The sequence below is a fragment of the Zootoca vivipara genome, chromosome 14 (assembly GCF_963506605.1).
Source record: "Zootoca vivipara chromosome 14, rZooViv1.1, whole genome shotgun sequence".
NCBI lineage: Eukaryota > Metazoa > Chordata > Lepidosauria > Squamata > Lacertidae > Zootoca > Zootoca vivipara.
The window spans coordinates 51,383,609-51,410,602 of record NC_083289.1 but is presented as its reverse complement, the minus strand read 5'-3'; the positions used below and the strand labels follow the sequence as shown (position 1 = coordinate 51,410,602).

The window sequence follows — 26,994 nt, the reverse complement described above, 5'->3', positions numbered from 1 at the left end:
GTGAATTAATCCGTTCCAGATGGGTCCGCGGAGTTCGTAAACCGAAAATTCGTAAACCGAGGTGTTCATAAACCGAGGTTCCACTGTAGTTGCAGTGAGACTTGGCCAGGGCCAGCAACAATGAAACTTGCATGTTATGGGCTGTCAGAAACTCCAGTTTTTATTGCATATATTGTAAGGATGGTACACAGAATTTCAAAGGAAATGTTCATGATACTGAGGAGGCTTGTAAACTATTCAGATTGTTACTTCAAATTGAATTGGTTTACAGCCAGTTCATGCAACCAAGTAGACATAATGAAAGTAGCTTAAGTGAAGGTGAGCTGTTCATGTAGCAGAGTGGCCTTGTGATTCACTTACAGAACTTGACTCAACTCACATTTTCAGTTTCTTCTCTCCTTCCTTTACGCCTCTGGTCACTACCCTGACTCAGTGTATCTGTACTCTCTTTCAATGAAAGCAGCTGTTGATCCATTTTGATATTTTCCCTGCCTCCATGTCTCTTTCCGCAGAACTATTTTCCCAGTAAGCAAGACATCTTGCTGGCTAGAAAAGCTACCAAGGGGATTGTGGAGCATGACTTTATCATCAAGAAGATTCCTTTCAAAATGGTCGATGTGGGTGGACAGAGGTCTCAACGCCAAAAATGGTTTCAGTGTTTTGATGGGATAACATCTATACTATTCATGGTCTCCTCAAGTGAATATGATCAGGTCCTTATGGAAGATAGACGCACAAATAGACTAGTTGAATCTATGAACATCTTTGAAACCATTGTCAACAACAAGCTCTTTTTTAATGTCTCCATCATTCTCTTCCTTAACAAAATGGACCTACTTGTGGAGAAAGTGAAGAATGTCAGCATTAAGAAGTACTTCTCAGACTTCAGGGGTGATCCTCACCGGCTGGAAGATGTTCAGCGTTACCTGGTACAGTGTTTTGACAGAAAGCGGCGGAATCGCAGTAAACCCCTCTTCCATCATTTCACCACAGCCATAGACACTGAAAACATCCGCTTTGTGTTCCATGCTGTGAAGGATACAATCCTTCAGGAAAACCTTAAGGATATTATGTTGCAGTGAAGGAAAACTGTCTATTCAAACCTAGCCTAGTTGAAGGCCCAACCTTTATAGCCTATACGACGGATTTTTTAAAAAAGATCCATGCTGTTACTTGGCTCAAGGAAGCTGCAAAATAGCCAGTCCCAATGGAGGAGCAACAAGCAGAAGGATTGTGAGAGCTCAAGCTAGCTACTGTATCACTTAACTAAAAAAACAAAAAAATAACTACTGAAAGTAGTAAGTTGCAAGTGCAGTGCCTTCTTTTGAACTCTGAATAACATTATTGCCTTCTGCCTTTTGAAAAAATAATTCTCAGTTTGAAAAATGACGTAAAGACATTTTGTGTTTTTTAATCCACTATCATTGTGCAAGAGAGTTTGTTGGTTGTAAAGCCTGTCTGCCTCATTTGTTTTGGGTGCTGAATTAACAAATCCAATAAGTTCATTGATACTTCTATTTGGAGAATGCATTGCAATATGTCAATATCTAGGTTTGGTGTACACAAAATTGTTTGCCAGTAACCAGACTGTGCTTGTCAAAATGATTATCCAGCTCTTCTTTGAGACTCTCTACAGTTTCCCTCTTGTAAAATTTGTAAATTGAACTTGGGGGCAGAAATCCAAGACCTGGGTTGGTGCAACACAGGGCTGTACTTTGCACTACATGTTACAGTGTTTATTGCATCGTGGAAAATAAGGCTTTTATTTTCTTTCTATTTTACTTTTCATATAGCATGAGGCGGGAGCTCACACCTCAGATGCTCTGCTGAGATATCAACTCTGTTCTCAAACCTATAGTTGGGACTATAGGAAAACTTTCTCTTGACAGAATATTATGTATGAGACCTATTATGGGTGTTCTCATAAAAGGGAAGCTAATGCTATTCCTTAGCCAAATGTTTAGTAAGCAGAGGCTGCTCATAGCACTAAAGCAAAATGCTCTTGAGGTTTCCACTTTACAGCTGCACTGAGTTTGGAAAGAAGAGCTCTGCTTTGAACTAATCCTTAATTGTTGCTGTATGAATTTACTAGGTTATAGAATATACACTTAAAATATTGCAAATTGTCAAGTTTAAAGTTGCCCCTTTAAGGCTACTACAGAGTACATGTGAATTTGCAGGAGGCTGTGAATAATGTTGATGTGAACTTACTTTTTAATTCTAAAGTGTTGAATTTAACTATGGGTGCCTATTTTGTGTGTACTGATGTTTCACACTCTGTCTGATATGAGGTATGTATTAACTACACTAAACCCTACATTTTCAGTGCTATAGACTTTATTCAGGGATCTTCTTAAACATAAGAAATGTTTACCTTACTTTTGGTACCATACTTGTCATATCAAATTATAAAGGGCTTATTCTTTCCTATATCATGCTATCAGAATGCTGTAGCTTATGCCCCTATGGGACAATCATGTCTTACACAGTAGGCAAAACTCCAGGTATAAATGCCACCAATAACACCAAACTAAAACAAATCTCTCATGACTTCTGCTTGGACATATCCCAGGATATGTCCCTGTGGGGATTACTCACATTGATATAAGCATGTTTTTGTGTGGTGTACCCTACTTTGAACCTGAAATTTTTCACGCTTATAGTGATGTTTGTGCAAAATCAAGCTAAGTTTTGGAAATTAAGAAAGTTTGTCTCCTACTTTTTATCTAAAACTCAAATTTTAATAAGGCAACAACCACATAGTGACTGCAGATATTTCAACCCTTTGAGATGAAATTACATTTGGAGACTTTCTAGTGACACTTGTCTTACTTTCTAGGACCAATTATTTTACTTTTTTCATATCTGCTTCTAGAAAATAAAACAATATTGCAATTTTGCCATGAGTACGCTTAAATGTTGAATAATTTTTCAGGCTATGAATGGCTATTCAAGGGTTAAGGGGAATGCATCTCAGCTACTCTTGCAAATTTCTATTCATTGGGTTTCTTCATTGATGTCTCTTGAAAACTGAAATTCCACGTGCCTAAAAAGATGTTTGATTTGTGTTTCTCAGATAGCTATCTTGACATGGGAAGTTTCAAGAGCAATTTATGATGTGGAATATGTACCTGCTTTTAAATGAGAAAATTCCCATTAGACATGTTCACAACCCATGGCATACTTTAATTTGGTTCCTAGGCAGTAATATACAATCTAGAAGGAGCCTGGACTATTCAATTAAAAAATTGAACTTGATGTCTTTTCTACCTGAAAGTGCCTCAGTTTTACCTATTACCTTTTCTTTGTCCTTAAGTGGCAGAGAGTAGCACAAACAACAATCTGAACTATGCCACCATTTGCATTTTAAAATAAAAACTTAGAAATAATATGCTGCAGTTCTCAAATTGTTCTATTTCTTACAACTCTGTCTAGTAGTGTATTTCTTTTTCTGTATGGCTACCGTAGTATTTGCATGTAAAATGTATTATATTACTGTGTTCCTTTGGTATCAGATAGTTACCTTTTGGTATGATGGAAGCCCCTTGCTGGGGCAAACTTACCATAAAGATTTTGGTAGCCAGATTAAGGCTGCAGTCCTAAACTATGTCTACCTAGCAGTAAACCCAATTGAATTCTGTGGGACTTGCTTCCCAATAAATGGGGATCATGATTGCAGTCATAATCAAGTTCAACCTGATCTACTTAAGATGCTATTAGCTCTAGTTCTTCAGCTTCTCATCCCTTCAGCTGCACGCCTTGGTCATGATCACACACTGATATAATTCTTGTGATTAACATTGCAGTAGAAGCTTAGCATCTAATAGGCAGGATGTCTTAACAATTTCAGGATTTACAGTGCAGTCTGGTTTAAATAACTAGTTGGAATCCTAAAAGTATCTTTTAACAGTATAGCTTCACACAGATAAGGGAAACCTCTTTTCTAATCATAGCACTGCTCACATACTGTGTTTCAATAGTTTGCGTTGAATTAAAAAAAAAATTCGCAATCCAGTACAGTAGTATTGGGTGCTCTATAACCATTAATTACCCGCTCTTTCTTCCTCTTGCCAAAGCCACAAGACATTTGCCTTTAATTGTAACCCTTGAGAACATTTTGTCCTAAGTACAATTAGCAGGGAGAGGAAAGATTTGTTGTTAGAATACTTGATGTAATGATACTTTAAAGCTGGGAAATGGGTTACACATCAGACAGTCTATTACAGGCCTTGAACTTATGCTTTGGTATATTACATACCAAACAGGCTTCAGCTTCAGCTTCTCATTTGTCAGAGGAAGCTTTGCTGTAAATAATGTATATTGTGCATTTGGTGTTTTTAGCCATGGACAAAGAGGATCCCCCTCTCCATGTCTTTAACAGGGTGTGTGTGCATATATGTGTATTTACATGCATGTGCACACACAGATGGAAATAGACTTTCCGCTGAAAATCTGTTTATTTTTATATAAACTCTCCAGGAGCAAGGACTTGCCAGAAAAAAATTGTTTTTCATGAAATGGAAGCTGCAAGTTGGCATGAGTTCACAGCTCCTTTGTTACACTGCATATTCAAGTGAACTGTGCACATGAACAGAATTGACCATGTTAGCATAACAGAATATTGTTGAAACTGACTCTTGAGTTTATCAATTTAGCAGCTGTGTTATCCAAAATAAAGAGTAGCATTCTGCCATCCACATAAATTTCTAAGGGATGAAGAAAGATTATGGCAATTGGCCAGTTTGAGGCCCATTAAAAAAGACTTTCTCTGGCCTCTGAGATAGTGACTAAAATACCACCACTGCTGTGGATATGGTAGAGGTTTCTACTTCTGCCACCAATTCATTTCACTGATTTAAAGAACCATTATCAATGGACCAGCAAGTTACCTAGGATTTAGCAAACCTGCCATACTTTTGGCTCTCTGTAGGCAGCAATTACTGTAGTCCCAACAACAAAAATTGCACCAACCCTCGAGGGTTGGTTTTTTGGTGATGAGCTAAAAGTCTTTTGTTGAGAGGGAGAGATTTGGAAGAGGATCTAGTTTCTAGACTTTCAAACAGTGCTGCTTAAGCATTAACGGTGTGTGTATTGAAACAAAATGCATTGAAACAAAAGCCACCAATGAAAAGTCTGTATGCTTTCCCCCAGAATAAGGATTTGGCAGCATATTAAAACAACATATTGGCACTTCTGTAGCTATTGGCACACACATTACAAATCTTTTTTTCAGCCTGCCTGTTTGTTTATAACTGGGACATGCAAATTGAGGTTTCTTCCAGTGTGCTGTTGAGAGGCTTTGGCTATGCAGAAGGTCTGATAAATGTTCTAAAAAGGCAAGCAAGTATCTCTTCAAAACCAACAAAATCAAGCCTTTAGCATTTGGGGCCCTCATACCTTAAAAAACGGTTCCTTATTTTACTCCATTGTGTACTTTCAGATCAACCAAGACTATTCTCATGATTTATGTGCCAAGTTCAAACTGCAAAGGCACACAGAATGGTATTTTCAGTGGTTGTTCCACAATAGTAGAATTCTATTCCCTTGTCAAAATACGACCTGAATACTTTCTTGGAAGCATTCAAAAATATAGGTAGCTGTGTTCGTACACTAGGTTAAAAACAACAACAGAGAAGCAACAGTATGGCAAAACCCTTATTGGGACCAATCTAAACATTACAAAATCTACTTTCTAGAAGCACTGAAAGAACTGAAACAGATGCATAGTTTGTACTACTGGGGATGTGGGCAGGGTAATCAAATGTTTGAATGATTTCCACATAAAAGTACCTGCACACACAAACCTAACATGCTGGAGGGGGGAGGCTAGTCCTGGCTTACTTGTTTAGTTCTTCCAGCATATCTCATGTGGGCCCAAACATCTGCTCTACCAACCCAGATGATTTAGCCCAGCAACAACTACATCACATAGGAGCTCTTCCCCAGACTACCTGAAGAGTTCTCCAAAGATTTCCCCTTAGCACACCTGGCCCATAGCATGTTAATGGGTTCTTATTGGTAGAGATTATACATAAGAGCAATACAGAGTGGCCATGCTGCAATTGATTTGCTTGGGGACAACTTCATCTGTTCCTTTCCCTGGTTGGTGGCTGAAGAAAGCAGCATAAATCCAAGTTCGTGTTTGTTTTCTGTACACTATCTTGGGGGCTTTAGGTCAAAAGTTGGGAGCGAAATCATTGAAAAAAATTAAATAGGGAACTGACAAAAGTGCTGCCTAGTGTTGACATTATACCTGAGAAGTGATTTCAGAAATGTCTTCCTTTTCAAGTGGTGCTTCATCTATATTCCACATATTTGCACGAGTAGGCTAGTTTTATACCCATATTGCAGACATAGCAGTGGCTTGCCTACAGCTACTAGTGAAACACAACTGACATGATGGATGCTTGGTTTCTTGCTCACAATTGGCCACTGCACCATACCAGCTTTAGGGCAGTATTCCATGCTCAGTGGTGCATATAGACTACTGCCCTAGAACTCGTATAGTGTAGTGAATCATCAGAAAATTGAGTATTGTGGACAGAAAAGGTCTGTGTTTGCCTTAATCTTTAACTTCAGCCCAAAAGAAAAAAAAACTTTATTGTTGAAAGGTAACAAATTTAAAAATAAGTTGTGATGAAAGTGCCATAATTCATACTGGTAATATTTTTTAATTGTGTGCTTAAAAACAACTCTGGTCTTTTGTAAGCACTACAAGAGTATAATTCTTTGTGACCTATTTTGCTGTGATAGCATCAGCTTATGAAAGCTGTGTATTAGATTTTTAAAATGTGGTGTAAAAATGTGTATTATAGCTTTGAATTAGCTGACTGTTTTGTATATATGAATTTTGTAAATCTATTAAAATGTGACTTGTTATTGTACTTTCTAGTGAAGTGTCTGTAAAATAATTTAAGTTCTGTTAGAGAACAGTGCACGCTATAATACAGGGTCAGCAACCAGCAGTCCCTGAGCCGCATCTTACTTCCACAGAAACTGGCAGGCAACACTGCATCTAAGACACCTCCTTTTGTCAGAAGCAGATGTGTGAGGCAGCCAAAAGATTAAGTGGGTTCAGGGGGAAAGAGGAAGGATGGGGCCATTTAGGCAATGGCTAAAGGAGGTTTGGCTTAGCTGGTTATTTTTTTAGGAAGTAGAAGAGCTGGCCTGTTGCTGTGCTATCGGTGGCTCCTTCATAAATCTAGTTGCTGCTTTAAAGAATTCCAGAAGAGCAACAGTTCATTACAGCAGTAACTTTCTGTATATGGCATCTCAAAGTTTAATACAAAATAAAAAAATTCCTTCCAGTAGCACCTTAGAGACCAACTAAGTTTGTCATTGGTATGAGCTTTTGTGTGCATGCACACTTCTTCAGATACACTGAAACAGAAGTCACCAGGTGCTTATATATAGTGAGAGGGTGGGGAGGGGTATTACTCCCTCCTTGTGGTGGGAGTGGGTGATTGACTGACTGATAGCTGTTGACGACTGTTAACGACTGCAATTGGTTTTACAGGAAAAAGCAAGGGGTGAGATGGCTAAAGATAGATCTTAAGGTGTGCAGGGTGGCAGGTAATGGGAGAGGGGAACCTTCAGATACTTGAGACCTAGGCCAGGTAGAACTAGGAGAGCCAAAAGTTAGTCACCCTGTATTAAGAGCAGGCCACTAAACTCCACCACTGCAGCCATTACGCCTCTTCTCGACTTTCATTTGGCCCTTGTGGGTCAGCTGGTGGTACTTGGGTCAGATGTGGCTTCTAGTTGTTGTTCCATTTTGGACAATGACCTGAAAAGCAGGAACAGATCGATTTCTGCATCCCACTTGCTGAATGCTTCCTGTCAGCATTCACACTCTCCATGTAGCTGTTTGAGAGCCTACAAATTGTTGCATGAACGCACAGAGTGGATGGTTGTGAAGCACCTCATTTCCCAGTGCTTGAAATTGTCAAAAGCCGTCTGCAGCAGGAAAGCCAGCAGAATGAGCTTGCCTGGCGAGGACTGGATTGCTGCCATGGATGTATAACTCTTAGTTGTGTGGTTCTAGGATTCAAAGCTGAAGTGCAAGTGGACCTTTTTCACTTTGAAGCCATTTACAAAGTTCCCCCCATGAGTGGGCTGTGACTCGGCAGCATTGCCATAATTCAGCAGGCAGGCTCCCAATTCAGGATGGAGGGGCCTCTTCCCTATTATGCTCAATAACAATAGACCCCTGTGTGTGCACAGCTTGTAATTCTTTTTTTTTAAATATAATTTTTATTGATTTTACAGGTTACAAAAAGAAACATATAAAAAAGAAACACTTTCATAGACAAATTTTCCACCTTCTTTCCACCCCCCCCTCCCATGGGCCCTCCCCTGCCACAGGAGTATCCCATGCAGGCAGGCAGTTGAAGATGTTCCATTTTGGTGGTTCAGTGGTAGAATTCTCGCCTGCCACAGCTTGTAATTCTAAGTGGCCAAACCAGTGAAACAACTGGAACTCTTTCCTGCCCCCAGCATGCAGTGTGGCCTAGCATTTGATATTCACCTCATGCTCCCTTGCAGATGGACTCGGCTGTTTGACTCATGAACCTGAACTGTAAATAAATAAAAGAAAACTAAAACCAGAAAATTTTACCATGTAATGCAGAGGGTTCCCTCCCTCTCTCACACACACCCCTTCAGGTTCACGAGTTTAAAAGTTGTGACGTGCAGAGACTGCAGATACTGTAGTTATCAAAGTGGCTGCGATGTTTGTGCTTCACCGATGACTCTGGGGTCCTCCCCAACTTACTTTGTAGTGCAAGGTCCCAAGTTCGATTCCCGGGTAAGGCTGGGCATATTCCATGACTGAAAGCCTGGCGAGAGGTTGCCAGTCAGGGCTGACAATACTGAGTTGGATTGGGCCAATGTCTAAGTGTCAGGCCTCTTCCTATGTTCATAAACAAAAGTCATTGAGAACCTGAGACCTCTGCTCTAACCAAGGGAAGTGTCCCTGCCCACCTGTCTGTGCCTCTGTTGGCTTGTAAAGACCCTTTTTGTCTCTTCTTCCTAATTGCCATCCTGGTCTTCCTTCTGTGTTGCCCCTTTGACCTGATGGTGGGCTTTAGGCAAATTCATGGGGAATGAGGCTCTCGGTGGCTACATACTAACGGCTACACACACACACACACACACACACACACACACACAGTGTTGGAGGCAGTAGGCCTCTAAATGCTAATTGCTGGGAATCAGAAGTGGGGAGTGCTGTTCCATTCCAGTCCTACTTGCGGGTTGACCTCTGTGAGATGCTGGACTAGATGGGCCTCTGGTTTGAACCATCAGCCAGTCTCTTCTTATGTCCTTGTGGATACACAGGGTCACCTAGTCAACATCCAGTCCATCAGAGTCTCTCCTTGACACTCATTGGAGAGATGTAGCCCAATCCTACGCATGCGTACTTGGAAGTGCTGTGTTCAGTGGCACTTCTGCTACGGTATCCATTAGAAAATTAACTGCTGTCTATTAGAAAACTAACATCCAAGGGAGAAAAGGCCTCATCCCATCTGCTCACAAGTGATACAGATCCCAATGAAGCCACATCATGTGGGGTTGTTCACCCTGTGTGTTTTGCTCCACTCTTCAGAACTGGCCTGCAGTGGGTATAGGGAAAACACATTGGCTCTTGATAATGCAGCAGGCTCTTGATACAAACAGCACAGGCCCTACCATTACATGGAGTGAGCCATCTGCTTCAGGCAGGAGACGCTGCGGGGCAGGGAGCACATGGCCTGCCCTGTGCCCAAACTAGCCTTGTACCCTTACGTGCAATGGAGGAACTGTCTTGTAAGATTCAACTGCCAATCCGGGCATCTTCCGTATATGGAAGGAGTGGGGGAACCATCTTGCCCTTGACACAGCAAAATGTCTTGTGCTTGCGTGGGACACAAACTCTCCTGTTCTTCTTGCATTTGTATTGAATTCACAGATTACTTGAGCAATGGGACAAATTTCCAGTGTGCCAAGTTGTTGTTGTTTAGTCGTTTAGTCGTGTCCGACTCTTCGTGACCCCATGGACCATAGCATGCCAGGCACTCCTGTCTTCCACTGCCTCCCGCAGTTTGGTCAAACTCATGTTCGTAGATTCGAGAACACTGTCCAACCATCTCGTCCTCTGTCGTCCCCTTCTCCTTGTGCCCTCCATCTTTCCCAACATCAAGGTCTTTTCCAAGGATTCTTCTCTTCTCATGAGGTGGCCAAAGTATTGGAGCCTCAGCTTCACGATCTGTCCTTCCAGTGAGCACTCAGGGCTGATTTCCTTAAGAATGGATAGGTTTGATCTTCTTGCAGTCCATGGGACTCTCAAGAGTCTCCTCCAGCACCATAATTCAAAAGCATCAATTCTTCGGCGATCAGCCTTCTTTATGGTCCAGCTCTGTGCCAAGTTAAGCCCTGAGATAAGATGGTGTGAAATTGTGTGTGTACCTATTCAGACTAAGTTTTACTCAATATTAGACCAGTGAAATTAAAGAACGTGAAGTTATATCGACTCTGCGTGAAACTGAGTTGAATACCACCCATACACACAGAGAGATTATACACACACACACACACACACACACACACACACACACACACAATATTGCACACTCCAACACTCCTGCATACCACTTCTTGCTTAAAGAGGTGCTAGATAGATTCTCTCGGCCTGGTGAAGCAGTTGCCATAGCAACAGCAAGAGCGCTGCAAACACTTTTGCTGGCTGGGAGGCAATGCAGACACTTCTTTGCTTTTGCTTCTCGTTTATCACTTGCTGATAAAAATGAAAGAATCTAATCTAAATGTTTACTTTGAAACATTCCCTGCCTCCCTCCCTCTCCCTGTCCTTCTCCCCCCCCCCACCTCCCTTAGTGGCACTCCCATTTTTACATATATGTGCTGTTTTATTTTTAAGTGCCAAAAAGGAATATATAATGTTTATGTTTTGAATGGCTGTTTTCCACAAACCAGAACGGATGTTTCTCAAGCATTGAAACAGCAATATTTAAGCAACCAGCAGGTGGCAGCAACTTGGTTTACTCTCAATGCACCATTTTCAGATATAACATTTTTTGGGTGGGGAGGTATTGTTTTCGCCCAGTAATCAACAGCACTCGCCTTCCTGTGTTCACACATCACTGAATTCCATATTTTCCTTTTGAGCGATTCATTTTTCTTTTATCATCTACTATGATTACACAATCTGAATGTAGAAAACACACTATTACTCAACCCTTCATTTTGTCTTGGTCTAAGACAAAATGCACATTATTACAGCAATGGCTTTTCAACCGTGTTCCAGCAAATGCTCCACTTATTTGGAAGATTCACAGCAGTCCTAAGAACATCAGAAACATCCCCGCAGAATGAGACCCAAGGCCCATCGAGTCTAGCATCCTGTTCTCACAGTGGCCAACAAGATAGCTGTGGGAAGCCCCTAAGCACAGGGCCGGCTCTAAGGCAAGGCTGGATGGCGCAATGCGCCAGGGCGCCGGGCCGCCAGGGGGCACCGTGCTGCTGTGCCCGCGGCAGCCGTGCTGCGCGCTGCGCCCACCAGACAGCCGTGCTGCGAAACAGTCCGGGGGGGGGGCCGCTGGAGGGATCTTCGCACCAGGGCGCCAGATATGCTTAAGACGGCCCTGCCTAAGCAGGACCTGTCAGCACTCTCCCTATTTGTAATTCCCTGAAGCTGCAGAAAAGGCCAGTATAAATGGCAGAATAGCTACCTCGAAAGAGAGCTTGCCTACCACCAATGATGTTACACTGCAATGTGTGGAGAGGTTGCCAGAGAGTGCTGGGTGCGCTCAAAGTCATGTTCTCTCAGTTCAGTCAGCCTGTGTCTTGCATGTCCAGAAGATCATAACATCTCCCAGAATCCTCTGCATGTGCTGGGACCATGAAGTTAGCACAACAGCTGAGATTTAGCATGGTTGCAAGAAGTTCTTTTTTTCTGGTATAACAACTTCATGGTGAGTACCAGCACCCTTCTTCTTAATTTTTTTTAAAAGCAGTGCTTGCAAGATTATGGTTTTTTTAAAAAAAAATAATTGCATTTGTTTGGAAGAACTACATCCTGGCTTCCTGTTTCTAAAGCAGGGGTAGGCAACCTAAGGCCCGGGGGCCGGATGCAGCCCAATCGCCTTCTCAGTCCAGCCCACGGATGGTCCGGGAATCAGTGTGTTTTTACATGAGTAGAATGTGTCCTTTTATTTAAAATGCACCTCTGGGTTATTTGTGGGGCATAGGAATTCGTTCATTTCTTTTTTTCAAAATATAGTCCGGCCCACCACATGGTCTGAGGGACGGTGGACCGGCCCATGGCTGGAAACGTTTGCTGACCCCTGTTCTAAAAGAACACTTGCAGACGCTTTTCAAACTTCCTACATGGAGGGACATTTTCCACACCAGCTCCTCTTCTCCTTGGTTGAAAAGGCCCAAGTGTCTCTAGAGATTGCCAGGAAAGCATGCATTCCTCTCAGTTGCTTTATTATGCAGCAAAGGAGCTCAAGTTATTTATAGCTGGATCCTTAAAAAGGTGACATTATTTGGGGGGGGCAGGTGTCAATGGTTTAGCCTTGGAATTCTAGTGCAGCTATATAGAACAAAGTTCATGACTTGATGGGAGGGAGGGAGAGAGGAGAGTGTGTTTGTCTGAAAATACATTTAACTCTCAAAGCCCTAAAAGAAAAATGCTAAGTTTGGACCAAATAGTCCACCTGGGTCGATTTTCAGGCCCAATTTAAAGTATTGGTTAAAACATTTGAAGCCCTATATGATTTACAATGGTTACCTGAAAGACCCCTCTGATCATATTTGCGTATTTGGATACAACAAACCAAAGAGTTGTTTTAGGAAGAACAAGCAAATACCTCAGAATTATTATTTTTAATTGCACTAGCAGAGTTCTTGGTTCTTTCTCTGATAAATCAACGAGAACTTGCAGTGGAAAGGATGAGAGGCATAACAAGAAGAAATGGATGTAACAAAACCCACAATTTAACTGAGAGGGGGGGGAGGGAGAGGGAGAGGGAGAGAGGGAGAGAGGGAGAGAGGGGGAGAGAGGGAGAGAGAGAGAGAGAGAGAGAGAGAGAGAGAGAGAGAGAGAGAGAGAGAGAGAGAGAGAGAGAGAGAGAGAGAGAGAGAGAGAGAGAGAGAGAGAGAGAAGCAGGCAGTGTGTCTCAGTGGCGCTAGCTTTCCTCCCATCTCCAGCGACAAGGGGAAGATTCACCCCTGGCTGCTTTTCTGGAGCTCAGTTTCCTTCTCAAGGAGGAGAATTTGTCTCCAAGGACCTTCCGCAGCCCTGCAGTGTCACTGGCAAAAGGCAGATCCCTCCGGATGCTAGGCAGCTCCCCTGTGAACATTTCCCAGCGGGCAAGGGCATCCACCACCTTGTCTACTTGCAAGAGGTCCTCCTCGGAGACGTCCTTTTCGAGAGCAGCAATGCACATCTCCAGCCACAGGGTGTACTCCTTAATTATGTCCGAGGGCTTGGGAGGGCCACCCAGTCGCTCCTGGCTGGGAACATCGGCCAGAGAACAGGACGGCTCGTCGAGGTCAAGATCCTGCAACGTGGAAACTGCCTGGCTGCAAGTATCTGGGGTCAGGGGCTCCGAGAGGGACGTTACCGCTTCGGAATCGTTCTCGCCACCCATCCCAGAGTCAGTGCTGTCTGGCAAAATGTCTTCTGATACGGACAGGTCTGCCGGTTCTTGGCTCGGCCAGGTAGACAAAATAGTTTGCATCCAGGCATAGAGTTTCTGCACAGAGAACATAAAACGGGGTGACTGCTTCTGTTGCCATTTCAGATCAGGGCACTGATCATCGGGGAGCATAGAAACAGGGGGCGCTGCCTTGTTCCATTGGTCTACCTAGCTCGGGGTTGTCTGCATGGACTGCCAGCAGCTACCCAGGCAGAAGTCCCTACCTGGAGATGCCTGCCTAGGACCTTCTCTTAGGCTTGGGCACTCCTGATTTGGGCAGGTTGGAGGATGGAGGGCAGCTAACTGATTGAGGTTGCATCTTGACAAGACAGAAGTACTGTCTTTCGGAGACAGGGGGTAGGCGGGTGTGGGGGACTCCCTGGTCCTGAATGGGACTCCCTGGTCCTGAATGGGGTAACTGTGCCCCTGATAGACCAGGTGGGCAGCCTGGGAGTCATTTTGGAGTCCAATCCTGGGAGTCCAATGGAGACGCAGGTCAATTCTGTGTCCAGGGCAGCTGTGTAGCAGCTCCATCAGGTATGCAGGCTGAGATCCACCCTGCCCACAGACTGTCTCGCCAGAGTGGTGCATGCTCTGGTTATCTCCCACTTGGACAACTGCAATGCGCTCTATGTGGGGCTACCTTTGAAGGTGACTCGGAAACTGCAATTAATCCAGAATGCAGCAGCTAGACTGGTGACTGGGAGTGGCTGCCGGGATCGTATAACGTCAGTCCTGAGATTCCTGCATTGGCTTCCAGTACGTTTCGAAGCACAATTCAAAGTGTTGGTGCTGACCTTTAAAGCCCTAAACGGCCTCGGTCCAGTATACCTGAAGGAGCATCTCCACCCCCCATCACTCAGCCCGGACACTGAGATCCAGTGGCAAGGGCCTTCTGGCAGTTCCCTCACTGCGAGAAGTGAGGTTACAGGGAACCAGGCAGAGGGCCTTCTCGATAGTGGTGCCTGCCCTGTGGAATGCTCTCCCATCAGATGTCAAGGAAATAAGCAACTATCCTACTTTTAGAAGACATCTGAAGGCAGCCCTGTTTAGGAAATTTTTAATGTTTAATGTTGTATTGTGTTTTTAATATTTGATTGGGAGCCACCCAGAGTGGCTGGGGAAACCCAGCCAGATGGGCGAGGTAGAAATAATAAATTATTTTTATAGGTCTAATTTGCTATTGAAGCATTTGCTTCAGCTCAGATTAAAGCAGCCTTTGTCAACTAGATCTTTTGGATTACAACTCCTATCGGCCCCAACAAGCACAAGCTGAGGCTGATGGAAACAGCAGTCCAAAGTATATGGAGAGATGAATTAAACACCAACCATTTCCCTTGAGTGTGGTCACAGATCCTGCAGAGGCCTGGCACAGCATCTGGAACCAGCACCTGCTCCATGGCCAGCCATCTCTCAGCCTTATCCTGTGCCTTAGGGGTGCATAACCTGGCCAGAATGAGGACCTGTATGAGGAGATCCACAGAGGGACACAGACAGGCTGATGATCCCTTGCCTTTCCTACACGGCAAATGGCTTGAGACTCGCTTGAGCCGCCTGTAGGTGTCTGCTCTCCAGACAACTTCCCTGCTTCTGTCTCCCTCTGATAGGGATTATAACAGGCATAGGCAACCTTGGCTCTGCAGATGTTTTGGAACTACAACTCCCATGATCCCTGACCACTGGCCCTGTTAGCTAGGGATCATGGGAGTTGCAGTTCCAAAACATCTGGAGCGCCAAGGTTGCCTATGCCTGGATTATAAAATGAGCAGCCTGGAGCTGGTGACCAGACGAACCCTCGCCTTGCAGAAAGGAGGGGAAAGAGCCCTCTTGCTCTCTGATTCTCTTACCTTGTAGCGCTCGATGAGTTTGAAACCCACCACGTACTGCAGCTTCCGGAGGCATATTGGGCAAGGCTCCAGCGGCCGCAGCTGAACTTCATCCAAACTCAGAGCCCCTTGCATGATGCACTGGAGCCAACGGCAATTCCCCAAGCCAATCAGGTGGCAGATCTCATGGCATGTGACCTTTCATTGGGGGGAAAACCAAGAGCAGTTTAAGCTGAACTTTCACTGTTGAGTTTGCCTTTCATGCCTTGAACTGCTTCTCCTTTCCTCCACCATCACCAGGGCCGGATTGAGGTTGGATGAGGCCCTCCGCTACTGGAGGTAATGGGGCCCTTTCTATGTCCAGCTGTCCTTTGTCAACAACAAATTGTCACTGTTTTTTGTGTTGAATATATGCTATATGGCAATTTGTGGACCTAATAAAAGCCATTTGCACATGAAGAATGTAGGCACCCTATATATAAAAATGAGCAAACCAGTGATATTTTAGGGAGCAGGCTAACAGGTGGGGCTCATTACTTACATCACAGGAGCCTACACAACACAAAACACTGTTGCTGTAGGTAGATTTATTTTATTTGTTTTTTATCTTATATTTTGGAAATGTACATCCAGGGTTTGTTTTCTTTGTTTTTTGGGGGGGGGGCAAGAATGTGGGGCCCTAAGCTATAGCTTCTTTAGCTTATATGTAAATCTGGGACTGTACCAGATCCTTTTGTGTGTGTTTTAATAGCTGGGCACTTCACCTGGGCCCTTCTGCATGCAACGCAGGTGCTCTACTGTTGGGGAAATCTTGCACGCCTCACCTTGCAACATTGGAGCATCTCCAGCATGTTGAACAGCAACGCCTGATGCCGGGCGTGCTCCATAACTTCATCACGAACCTCTTGTCTCCATGGCGCTGGGTTTAATGTGGTACAACCCATCTGGGGGAAGTCGCCCGTGAGCCTGGCAAAGCTGCATACCCCCACCTCTGCAGAGGCAGGAAACAAGAGGAGAGAGAGAGAGGTCAGCCTCATTTCCTCAAACATCCCCCAGGCATCCCACCCAGATAGGAAAACCACCCTTACACATCGGGGTATAGAGATATCTGTTATATAATGAAGTCTGTTGAAATATATACCGAAGATGGACAGATGTCAGTCTGATCCCAGCATTGTTTTATCTTCTAAAAATTAAGCATTGAGCAAGAGAGGGATGGAGCTGAGCATGACTGTGGCTTGGTTTCATTGTGCACACAGCAAACCAGTGTTATGCCTATATAGAATAGTGATGGATTAAGTACCAATTTGCCTGTTTTCTTTGTCCATGGAGTTTTCTTGGCAGGGATACTGGAGTGGCTTGCCAGTTCCTTCTCCAGGTGGATCACATTTAGTCAAAACTCTCCACTATGACCTGTCCATCTTGGGTGGCCCTGCATGGCATAGCTCATAGCTTCTCTGAGTTATTCAAGCCCCTTCGCCACGACAAGGCATTGATCCATGAAGGGGATCAAGCTCATGTTCTTGAACATGAACATGAGCTTGACCAAACTCCGGGAGGCAGTGGAAGACAGGAGTGCCTGGCGTGCTATGGTCCATGGGGTCACGAAGAGTCGGACACGACTAAATGACTAAACAACAACAAAGTACCAATTTATAGGAGGTTTTGTTGCTGCAGTGTGTGTGTGTGTGGTAAATGTGTACTTGAGGAGCCTTGCTGCCTCAGAATGCATTAAGCAAATTGGGCAGAACTTTGCATGCAGAATAAAATACTAAAAAATAGTTCATTAAATTTATAAAATTTAATAATAAAATACTAAAAAATAGTTCATTAAATTTATAAAAGACTGACAAGCAGAAAAATAAAGTTCATAATTGCTCAGTTTTTAATATGCTACTGTATGCAACTTTAATATTCCAATAAATCCGTTATAGCAGGGGTTGGGCATCTCTGGCCTCTGAGCCAATCTTGGCCTGCCAGGGGGTCCAGTTTTGCCCTCAAGGCCATTTCTCCAAAACCAGGCCTGGCTATCAATCAACTGACATAACAGCTGACATAAGATGTTGGGTGCGGGAACAGGGTTCAATTCTGCACTGGCTGTGCCCACCAGTTCCCCATAGGGAACGTGCACATTCAGCCAAAGTAGCAGGATTTAACTGATGAACAGAGAATTCAACCCTGCTAGATGCTGCTTTGCCACTGTGTTCCCTATAGGGCATAAGAGCCACCTCCAGGGGGCTGTGGGTGCTTGGGCACCCACAATAATATTATTGTGGAGGCTGGGCACCCACAAAGTCAATGAGAAAAGCCGGCAGGGTGGCTGTGGTGCTGACTCTGAGAGAGAAGCAGTTCAGCTCCGCCCTCCACAGCCAACCAGCAACGCACCCTTTTCGGGGGTAGTGGGCTTGGACACAGAGCCCCTCCATCGTGGAAAAGGGTGTGTTGCTGGCTGAGGAGGAAGAGGAGCGGCAAGCCACCGCAACTTCCATGTTGCGGCAGCAGGCACCCACAATCCAGAGGGCGAGGTGGCACCCCTGCTATGGGGAACATGCTGGTGTAACAACCCCTCGCTGACCCCCGTGGGTCATCTTTGATGTCATTATAACATCAGATTTACATTGACAAGTGGGTGGACTCGCCTACCTGCCCACGGAGGGACCGAAAGATCTGGCCTACTGAGCCGCAGAGTTTATACAGCACCACCCAGGCACCTGGCACTTGACAGCACAAGCCAAGAAGATGCTCTGCTACAGGACGTTTTACCTAGCGTACCCTCACAGGCATTTCGTTAGTAATTATTTTATTATTTCAGATCAATTCCCAGGCAGCTTAAAATATAGAATTCCAGATTATGTACTAAACTGCAATAAAACCCAGTTTTAAAAGCATAAAAACAAGCAGTTGTAAAAGCAGCAGGACTGATAACTGTGCTGCAAAAAAGCACCGGTAGAGCTCAACGAATTAAATTAAAATTAATCTGGTAGGATTCTTTGCTTGTTTTTTTTATTTTTGAAGCAAACTGCCTAATGTCCATCTGATAGGTTTACCAGTATAAGGGTTCCTCTATATCAGAAAGCGGGGAGAGGGCTTTCCAACCAATTAACCACCCAATGAAGCTCATTGATATCCCTGCCACATTAAACGCTTGGCAACTATTAATGAAACCAGAATAACAAGTTATAGAAAACTGCAGAACAGCGGAAGAACTGGCGGGATTTCAGGAGGAGAGGACCACAATCAATCATTGTTTCGCTCTTAAATTAATCCATTCAAAAATATACAGGGAGGGGCAAACGCGTTAAGAACTTAAGAAGAACCTGCTGCACCAGAGCAGTGGCTCTTCTGGTCCAGCACCCTCTTCTCCCAGCTGCCTGTGAGAAAGCAACAAGCAGGATCTGAGCACAAGAGCCCTCTCCCCTCCTGTGGTGTCTAGCAATTCAGGAGCATTGCTGCCTCCCAACTGTAGTGGCAGAGCGTAGCCATCGTGCCTGGTAGCCATGGATAGCCCTCTCCTCCAGGGAGCTCACAATCCCAAACGGGAGTGGTTAGCCTGTGACTGCAACTCCTGCCATCCCTGGGATAGCAAATGGAGGCACAGAGGTGAGAGATGGATGTGAGCAGATGCAGCCAGAGGTGTTTATTCTTGGAATGAAGACAGGAGTGTGGATGTTAAGGAGGTGCTTTGTGGGAAAGGTGGGCTTGGGTGTGGCAGTCAAAAGAAGAGCACAGGGACATACGCAACGAAGTCAGGCCATTGGTTGGCCCGTCTAAATCAGTACTATCAACGCTGATTGGCAGCTCCGCAGGGTTTTAGACAGATGTCTCTCTCAGCCCTGTCAGGAGATGTTGGGGATTGAACCTGTGGCCTTTAGCTTGCAAGTCAGATGCTGTGCCCACTGAACTATGGTCCTTTCCTGTAGAGAGGGAGATGATACAACATCTATGCTGTTAGACTGGTAGGTTCCAGGGCCAGAGCCTTTTTACTGGTGGCTCCACATCTTTGGGTAATGGGGTGACTGTGCCCCTGAAGGACCAGGTGCGCAGCCTGGGAGTCATTCTAGACTCACAGCTGTCCATGGAGGCACAGGTCAATTCTGTGTCCAGGGCAGCTGTTTATCAGCTCCATTTGGTACGCAGGCTGAGACCCTACCTGCCTGCAGACTGTCTTGCCAGAGTGGTGCATGCTCTAGTTATCTCCCGCTTGGACTACTGCAATGCGCTCTACATGGGGCTACCTTTGAAGGTGACCCGGAAACTACAACTAATCCAGAATGCGGCAGCTAGACTGGTGACTGGGAGCGGCCACCGAGACCACATAACACCGGTCTTGAAAGATCTACATTGGCTCCCAGTACGTTTCCTAGCACAGTTCAAAGTGTTGGTGCTGACCTTTAAAGCCCTACATGGCCTCAGTCCAGTATACCTGAAGGAGCATCTCCACCCCCATCGTTCTGCCAGGACACTGAGGTCCAGCTCTGAGGGCCTTCTTGCGGTTCCCTCGTTGCGAGAAGCCAAGTTGCAGGGAACCAGGCAGAGGGCCTTCTCGGTGGTGGCGCCTGCCCTGTGGAACGCCCTCCCATCAGATGTCAAAGAGAACAACAGCTACCAGATTTTTAGAAGACATCTGAAGGCAGCCCTGTTTAGGGAGGCTTTGAATGTTTAATAGATTATTTTATTTCATTTTTCTGTTGGAAGCCGCCCAGAGTGGCTGGGGAAACCCAGCCAGATGGGTGGAATAATAATAATAATAATAATAATAATAATAATAATAATAATAATAATAATAATAATATTTGGAGCTCCCTCCCCAGAGTGCATATGGCCTCGTCACTACTAGTTTTTAAGAGAACTATGAAGGTGTTTTCCTCCCCATCCCTGGACAAACCTTGGCCAGGCAAGAACTTGCTGAAGGTGAAGCTCCATGTTTCACAGGGGTAGAGGTCGGCAAGTGTGAGACCTAAGACGCAGAGGGCATCCATGGGCTTGTTGTTCTTCAGAAAGGTCAGGATCCCATCTGGGGGGGGAGGAAGATGCCAAAACAAAAGACACAATCCAATGAAACCTGCTTGTCAATCTTTCAGTTCCCTTGGTATAGAACTTAGAAACCTATTCCCTGCCCTTCAGCAGCAAGTACAGCCTGCCCTGTTTCAGGCTTTTGTTTGTTTGTTTGTGTATTTATTTATTTACTTATTTATTTATTTATTTGTGTACTGTATTTATATCCTGCCTTTCTCCCAAGATGAGATTCAAGGCAGCTTACAGCATTTAGAAACACTATTGGAAAATACAAAGTAATAAAACTAGCTAATGGCAAAACACAGTTAAAATACACACAGTTAAAATGCATAATGGAACCAGCATTAAAATATTTTAAAAATAATAATAATATTAAATTTATATACTGCCTGCATGTGAAGATCTCAGGGAGGTTCGCAAGATAAAGTAAAGGGAGCCAGTTTGACCTCTCTTGGGAAAGAATCACACAGTATGGGAGCGGCCACAGAAAAGGCCCTGTCTCTCCTGTGTCACCACCAACTGTGCCTCTTATATTGATAAGGCCAGGAGAAGATGCTCATTCAAGGATCTTAATACCTGGATGGGTTTGTATAGGAAGATAGGAGCTTTCAAGTAGCTTAGACCAAAGCCAGTATATTCTGTAATGACTTGTTATTCCAATGAGATTTTTAGCGTTTATTTTCAAGCCTTAGATTAAATCTATTGCAACCTTTCCTGGGGTGGAACAGGATGAACAGAACACATCCACAGGGTATCAGTCTAATCAGGAATCCATTATGAACACACCCCATTTGGGTTAGCACCTTTTCCCATGAAAACAAAGGGATGGAAATATATTTGTGTGGTAAGGGAGAAGGGGAATGTCCCGAAAGGAAAATGTGGTTCCAGTCCTGCATCTGGTTGGTTACTGTTGCAGCTGCTAGTCGTTGAATGATTTTTCCATGGAAAGATTATTCTCCCACCCCCTGCCTCACACCTTTCCTCCTCTACTGTGCAGGCAAAAGGGAAACATCACCTAAATCAGGCTGGGAAAGCTGTGCGGCCTTCCAGAGGCTGCTGGACTCCAATTTCCATCAGCTCCACCAGCACAGCCAGTGGTCAAGGATGAAGGGAACTGGAGTCCGATGACCTCTGGAGGGCCACATTGCTTCTCTATCCCTGGCCTAAGAGGGGGCCCAAGGATGTACTCAAGGGAGAAGGGAAGAGGGCAAGGATGACCTAAAGTGCCAGGTAACTCTCAAAGGCACTTCCCAGCCAAAGGAATGCACATGGGAAATAACTAGCTCTTTATTGTCAAAGATAACACTTAAAGTCACCTCTACAGCTCTGAATACCCCCCCCCACAGCAGTCTAGCATCTACTATGCTCTTCCCAGGCCACCCTCTATGGAGCAGTTGCAGAAACAGGGAACCACTTCCCAGCGGCGTGGCTAGCCTTCTGGCTGCCCGGGGTGGCAAACCCGAAGGCACCCTGCCGGGGGGCGGGACATCCACCACGCGTCACGACGCACGCGTCACACTATGGATCGGGTTGCTGGGGGGCCACGTGTTTTGTGCTTCTTCCTACTCAGGTGGAGGCAGAGCGGTGAGGGGCATCAGCGGCTGCTGCTGACGCTGCTCTCTGGCCCGCCCCTTGCCTCCGCCCCACCAGGAAGAAGCGAGGGGCGAGGCCAGCAATATCGGGGCCTCCGCAATGGCGGTCGCGGCGCCACCACAGTAGTGGCAGCCATCAGTGCAGGTGGCAAGGGGGCGCCACGCTGCCCCTCACAGAGTGGAGCCCGGGGCGCCCCGCCCCCCCCCATTGCAACGCCCCTGCCACTTCCCCTCCACCAGTTTATGTACCTTCTCCCGTAGGGATTTGGACACGCAGCCAGAGACTGCGCCTGCATGGAAACTTCCTCTGCTCCTTCCTTTTCATTCCCCTTCTGGTTCTGGGAGACAGTGGTGCAGGGGAGGGTGGGGAAGCACCTGGCCCTTCATTTGCCTGCCCTGCCTCCTCCTCCTCCTCTTCCATCCTGTGCTCTACCCTCCAGCCGTGAAGCACCCCCTGCCTCCGACTCTTGCCTCTGGGCTGGCAAAGTTCCCCACTTACCCCCTTCTCCCGAGTCAGACTCAAGCCCCCCTTCCCTAGTAACTCGCCTCGCCTCACTGTCCCCAACTTGCTCCCCTGTCGGCTTACCTGTATGAAGCTGCACTCTGTCCGAATCCTGGCTGTGACGGTAACAGCAGTGGATGGAAGAGACTGGGACGGAAGGAAGGCACTTGACTCGGAGACCCCAAAAGAAAGACTCAACACAGCCACAGAGGGAGTCCAGCAGTGAGATCCCAGCAGGGCCTTCGCTTAGATCTAAGAGCAGAAGCATCAAGTCAGTTCCTCTGGGGCTTTTTCTGAGGAGGAAGCGGGGACTATGCCCTACAGCAGGCATCCCCAAACTTCGGCCCTCCAGATGTTTTGGGCTACAATTCCCATCTTCCCTGACCACTGGTCCTGTTAGCTAGGGATCATGAGAGCATAGCTGCCAAGTACCCCGTTTTCCCCGGGAAAACCCCTTTTTTACTTACCTTTTCCCGGTGGTCCCCCGTATCACTTTGTCTCCCGTTTTTCTCCGTTATTTTCTCCTGCCGGCGGCCATTTTTTTCTTTCCGATTTGCCCTTCTATGGGCACCAAAAATGGCCGCCGCCAGCTTCAAAAGTCGCATCTACGCATGTCCAGAAGTGCATAGACGCGACTTCCGGTGTTGGCGGCGGCCATTTTTGGTGCCCATAGATGGGCGGAGCGACACCAGAAGTTGCGTCGGCGCACTTCCTGACATGCGTACAAGCGACTTTCGAAGCCAGCGGCGGCCATTTTTTATGCCCATAGAAGGGCAAAGCGACACCGGAAGTTACGTTGACGCAACTTCCGGTGTCAAATGGCTGCCGGTCCCGGATTCTGCAGTCCGGAACTTGGAAGGTAAGCATGGGAGTTGTAGGCCAAAACATCTGGAGGGCCGCAGCTTGGGGATGCCTGCCCTACAGCAATGCAAGTAAGAAGAAAAATCCCAAGGAAGGAGAAGAATCCCAAGAGCACAAACCTCCAATGTTATTACTGTATTTGTATAAGAGCCTAGCACTTGAACTTTCTGAGCAGTCATTGCCTTCCTGGGAGAAGAACATCACTAGAAAGGGAGAGGGGGCTCTGTATCTGAAGACTTACGGTACTGCAAGTGAAAAACATTTACTTGTCTACCAAGGAAACTCCAGCATCTTCAGAATGTTGGTGCCGTAACTGGGGACACCCTTCTAAAGAACATAGGAAGCTGCCTTATACAGAGTTCAGACCATTGGTCCACCTAACTCAGCATTGCTTACACTGACTGGCAGCAGCCTGACCAGGGTTTCAGGCAGGGGTCTCCCCCAGTTCTACCTTGAGAGCCCTACCTTGAGCCCTTCTGCACGCAAAGCAGGTGCCCTGACCCGGAGGAAAGGCACTAAAGCCACAAACTACGGCACAGATCCCTCTTTTCCCGTCTCCTTTGCATAGCTCTCCCATTACAACCTCAATGCCACAAACGGCATCTCCTTTGTTAGTTGGTGCCAAAGATCCAGCAGGTGCATTACCTATAGGCTGCAGGTATATGTGCTTGCGGTAGACTCTCTGCTTCCTCCTCAGCAGGGAGTAGTAGAAGGTTTCAAAGTCTTCAGGGGCATCAGGGTGGCTGAGGAGCCAGTCAAAAGCCGTCCGGATGAACAAGCTGCAGAAAAGTGTCCTGTGCGGGTTGTACGCTTCGGAGAGGAAGAGCTTTTCGGCACTGGAGAAGGCCTTGGCGTAGAGCTCCTGCAACGCAGGGTTCGTGGAGATCAGAGCGTCCTTCAGCGCTCGGGGCCCAAAGCTGAACTCTTGAGCATGTCTGCACTGCAACATCGCTGACGGCAGACCCCGGTTCAGTAGTGCCTCCCTCTGCCAGGAGAAGAGGCAATGGTCAGCATCTAACTAAACTCTGCTCTCAGGGGAGCCAGCGTGCCCTGAGGATTGCCTGAAACTTCTCAGGGTGTTGTAGGGTGGTGGTTCAGAAGAGATCAAAGCTGTGAGCCCAGAAGCCAGGGGGCAGCATTTCACATTTGTTTGGTTGTCTATTAAATAATTAGATCCCAGAAACATGTAAGTATTTAACCATCGCTCCCACAATCCTTGGCACAACGGGTCAGTGCATCTGGCTGTTAACCAGACGGTTGGTGGTTCGAGCCCACCCAGGGACGAGTGTCGGCAGGATTCCTGCATTGCAAAGGGTTGGACTTGCCAGCCATTTCCCCCTGCTCTCCCGCCTACTTTTTCTCTGTCCTATTTACTTACTTACTTACTTACTTATTTACTTACTTGTTTGTTTGTTTGTTTGTTTGTTTGTTTGTTTGTTTGCCAGCGATCTACGTAAGTCTGCAATCGTGTAAGTGAAATTGGTGTAAGACACTATCTACCTGCCTATTTTTAAAAATAGTGATTATTTCTTTATCCCCTGGGAAAACTCATTCCCAATCTGCGATTGCAGAATGGTTTGGCTCAGCATTTCCATCCAAAATGATGCTCTGTTGAAATTCCTTCCTGTAATACAATGCATTGTTTACTGCTGCCATCATGCCAGGCACCCCTAAATTACACCATGTGCAATTTTCAATGATCTCTTCATAAATGATTCCCTTTGTAAGTCAGCTACTACCAAGCAACTCCCCGACAAGCACCCATGAATTATTCTCTTTGAAAGTTCAGCTCCATCCTTCTCGTTCTCTGCTTTGCTCTGCCACCACCCTCCTCGGAGAAGACGTATTCTGGAGCAACGGCAGCAAACACGAGCAGCATAATAAAATAAGGCACAACTGCGTGGCGGAACGAGAGTTTAAGCGTGAGACATCAGAAAGTTTTGCACCCTACTGCTTTAAACCAGGAGTTTAAACCAGGAGCTTACAAGGAAGACTGGGATCTACTGGTGAATCTCCAGGTGATTTGCACTTTGTCAGCAAAGCTTTCTGGCTTCCTACGGTTTAATAGTAGTACAAGTCCCTGTACAACTCAGGATCAGGTTTCCTACAAGATCCCCCTTATCTCTTATATACTCAGTAGCCCCATGTGGTCTGTGGGAAAGTTTATCCTGCAAGTTCCAAAGATCTCAGAAGCCTCCTCTGGAGTAACTCGGAACAGGGCTTTTACGGTAGTGTGGCTGTCCCTGTTCTGTGGAATAGCATGCCTGCAGGAGCCCACATTCTGGAAGCAACTGAAGGCATTTCGGTTCTGACTGCTTCCTAACGGGATAAATGGCTCTTCACCACAAATGTCTGCTTAGTATGGCTTAATGTTCATTTTAAAAGTTTTTGCTGGGTTTTTTTGTGTGTTTTTAATTATCTCTAGCTTACATCAGCTTGAGACGGTTGCTTAGAAAGCAATTAAGAAATAAATGATAATTAAATATCACATTTCTTTTATTGATATACTATTGCATTTATATGCTACCTTTAATCCAAAGAGCTCAAGGGCACCGCACGTCATTCTCCCCCTTCCCCTTTTATTCTCACAACTAACCTGTGTGGTAGGCTGTGCTGAGAGACTCTCACCCAGTGAGCTTCATGGCTGGGGGGGGGGGGTTGAACCCAGGTCTCCTAAGCCCCAGTCCAACACTCGGGGCTGCTACACTAGGAGCAGGGGAAGTTGGCAACCTATTCCATAGGAAAAGGCAGCGGCAACTGAATGGCTCAAGAGAGTGAGAAAGAGGTTGTGGCTTCTGGGACTCTGGCTTAGCAGCATCTTGCCAGTGGCCCATCTAGTCCAGTATCCTGTTCTCACAGTGGCATCATCATATATTATTATTATTATTATTAACCCACCCATCTGGCTGGGTTTCCCCAGCCACTCTGGGGATATTTTTAAAAATCAAAGATTAAAAACTTCCCTAAAGAGGGTTGCCTTCAGTTGTCTTCTAAAAGTCAGACAGCGCAGGTGCCACTACCAAGAAGGCCCTCTGCCTGGTTCCCTGTAACCTCACTTCTCACAGCAAGGGAACCGCCAGAAGGCCCTCAGAGCTGGACCTCAGTGTCTGGGCTGAACGATGGGGGTGGAGGCGCTCCTTCAGGTATACTGGGCCAAGGCTGTTGCCCAGATAGGAAACCCGCAAGCAGGATTTGGGCATATGAGCAGCACTCTGCCCTCCCGCGGTTTCCATCAACTGGGATTTAGAAGCATGGCTGCCTCCAACTGTGAAGGGCAGAGCATGGCCTTTGTGGCTAGGAGCCGCTGAGAGCCCTCTCCTCCATCCTGAATGTGTCTCATCATCCTCTTTTAAAGGCATCCAGGTTAGTAGCCATCACTGCTTCCTGGGGGAGCGAGTTCCATCATTTGACTACGTGCTGCATGAAGAAGGACTTTCTCTTATCTGTCCCAGGTTTTCCAACCTGGTGATTCTATCTAGATCTAAGCTGTGTTCTGG

The 26,994-nt window shown here is 45.9% G+C and overlaps 2 protein-coding genes across 2 annotated transcripts in view; one reads left to right on the top strand and one right to left on the bottom strand.

Moving 5' to 3' along the window:
* The window catches only part of GNA12 (G protein subunit alpha 12), a 41,571-nt gene extending 34,680 nt beyond the window's left edge, over positions 1-6,891 (top strand). The window contains exon 4 of the mRNA XM_035130957.2: positions 513-6,891. Coding sequence (XP_034986848.1) covers positions 513-1,082 — 570 coding nt within the window. The 3' untranslated portion in view covers positions 1,083-6,891. The remainder of the gene's footprint in view (positions 1-512) is intronic.
* Positions 6,892-13,165: 6,274 nt separating this feature from the next.
* AMZ1 (archaelysin family metallopeptidase 1) lies at positions 13,166-24,532 on the bottom strand. The gene is made up of 6 exons (XM_035131549.2): positions 24,143-24,532; positions 22,721-22,888; positions 20,412-20,540; positions 16,351-16,517; positions 15,548-15,724; positions 13,166-13,757 (listed from the first exon to the last, which is right to left on the bottom strand). The coding sequence occupies exons 1-6, from the start codon at positions 24,444-24,446 to the stop codon at positions 13,188-13,190; spliced, it is 1,515 nt and encodes a 504-aa protein (XP_034987440.1). The 5' UTR covers positions 24,447-24,532; the 3' UTR covers positions 13,166-13,187.
* Between the last annotated feature and the right edge of the window lie 2,462 nt (positions 24,533-26,994).

Bases quoted from the DNA above. Each gene is read 5' to 3' on its own strand.
- AMZ1 (XM_035131549.2), bottom strand. From the start codon at position 24,446: ATGTTGCAGTGCAGACATGCTCAAGAGTTCAGCTTTGGGCCCCGAGCG. The intron at 16,518-20,411 runs GTTTGTCCAGGG...CTGCCTCTGCAG, and splicing joins CAAGTTCTTGCCTGGCCAAG to AGGTGGGGGTATGCAGCTTT. The intron at 13,758-15,547 runs GTAAGAGAATCA...TTCTCTGTGCAG, and splicing joins AACTCATCGAGCGCTACAAG to AAACTCTATGCCTGGATGCA.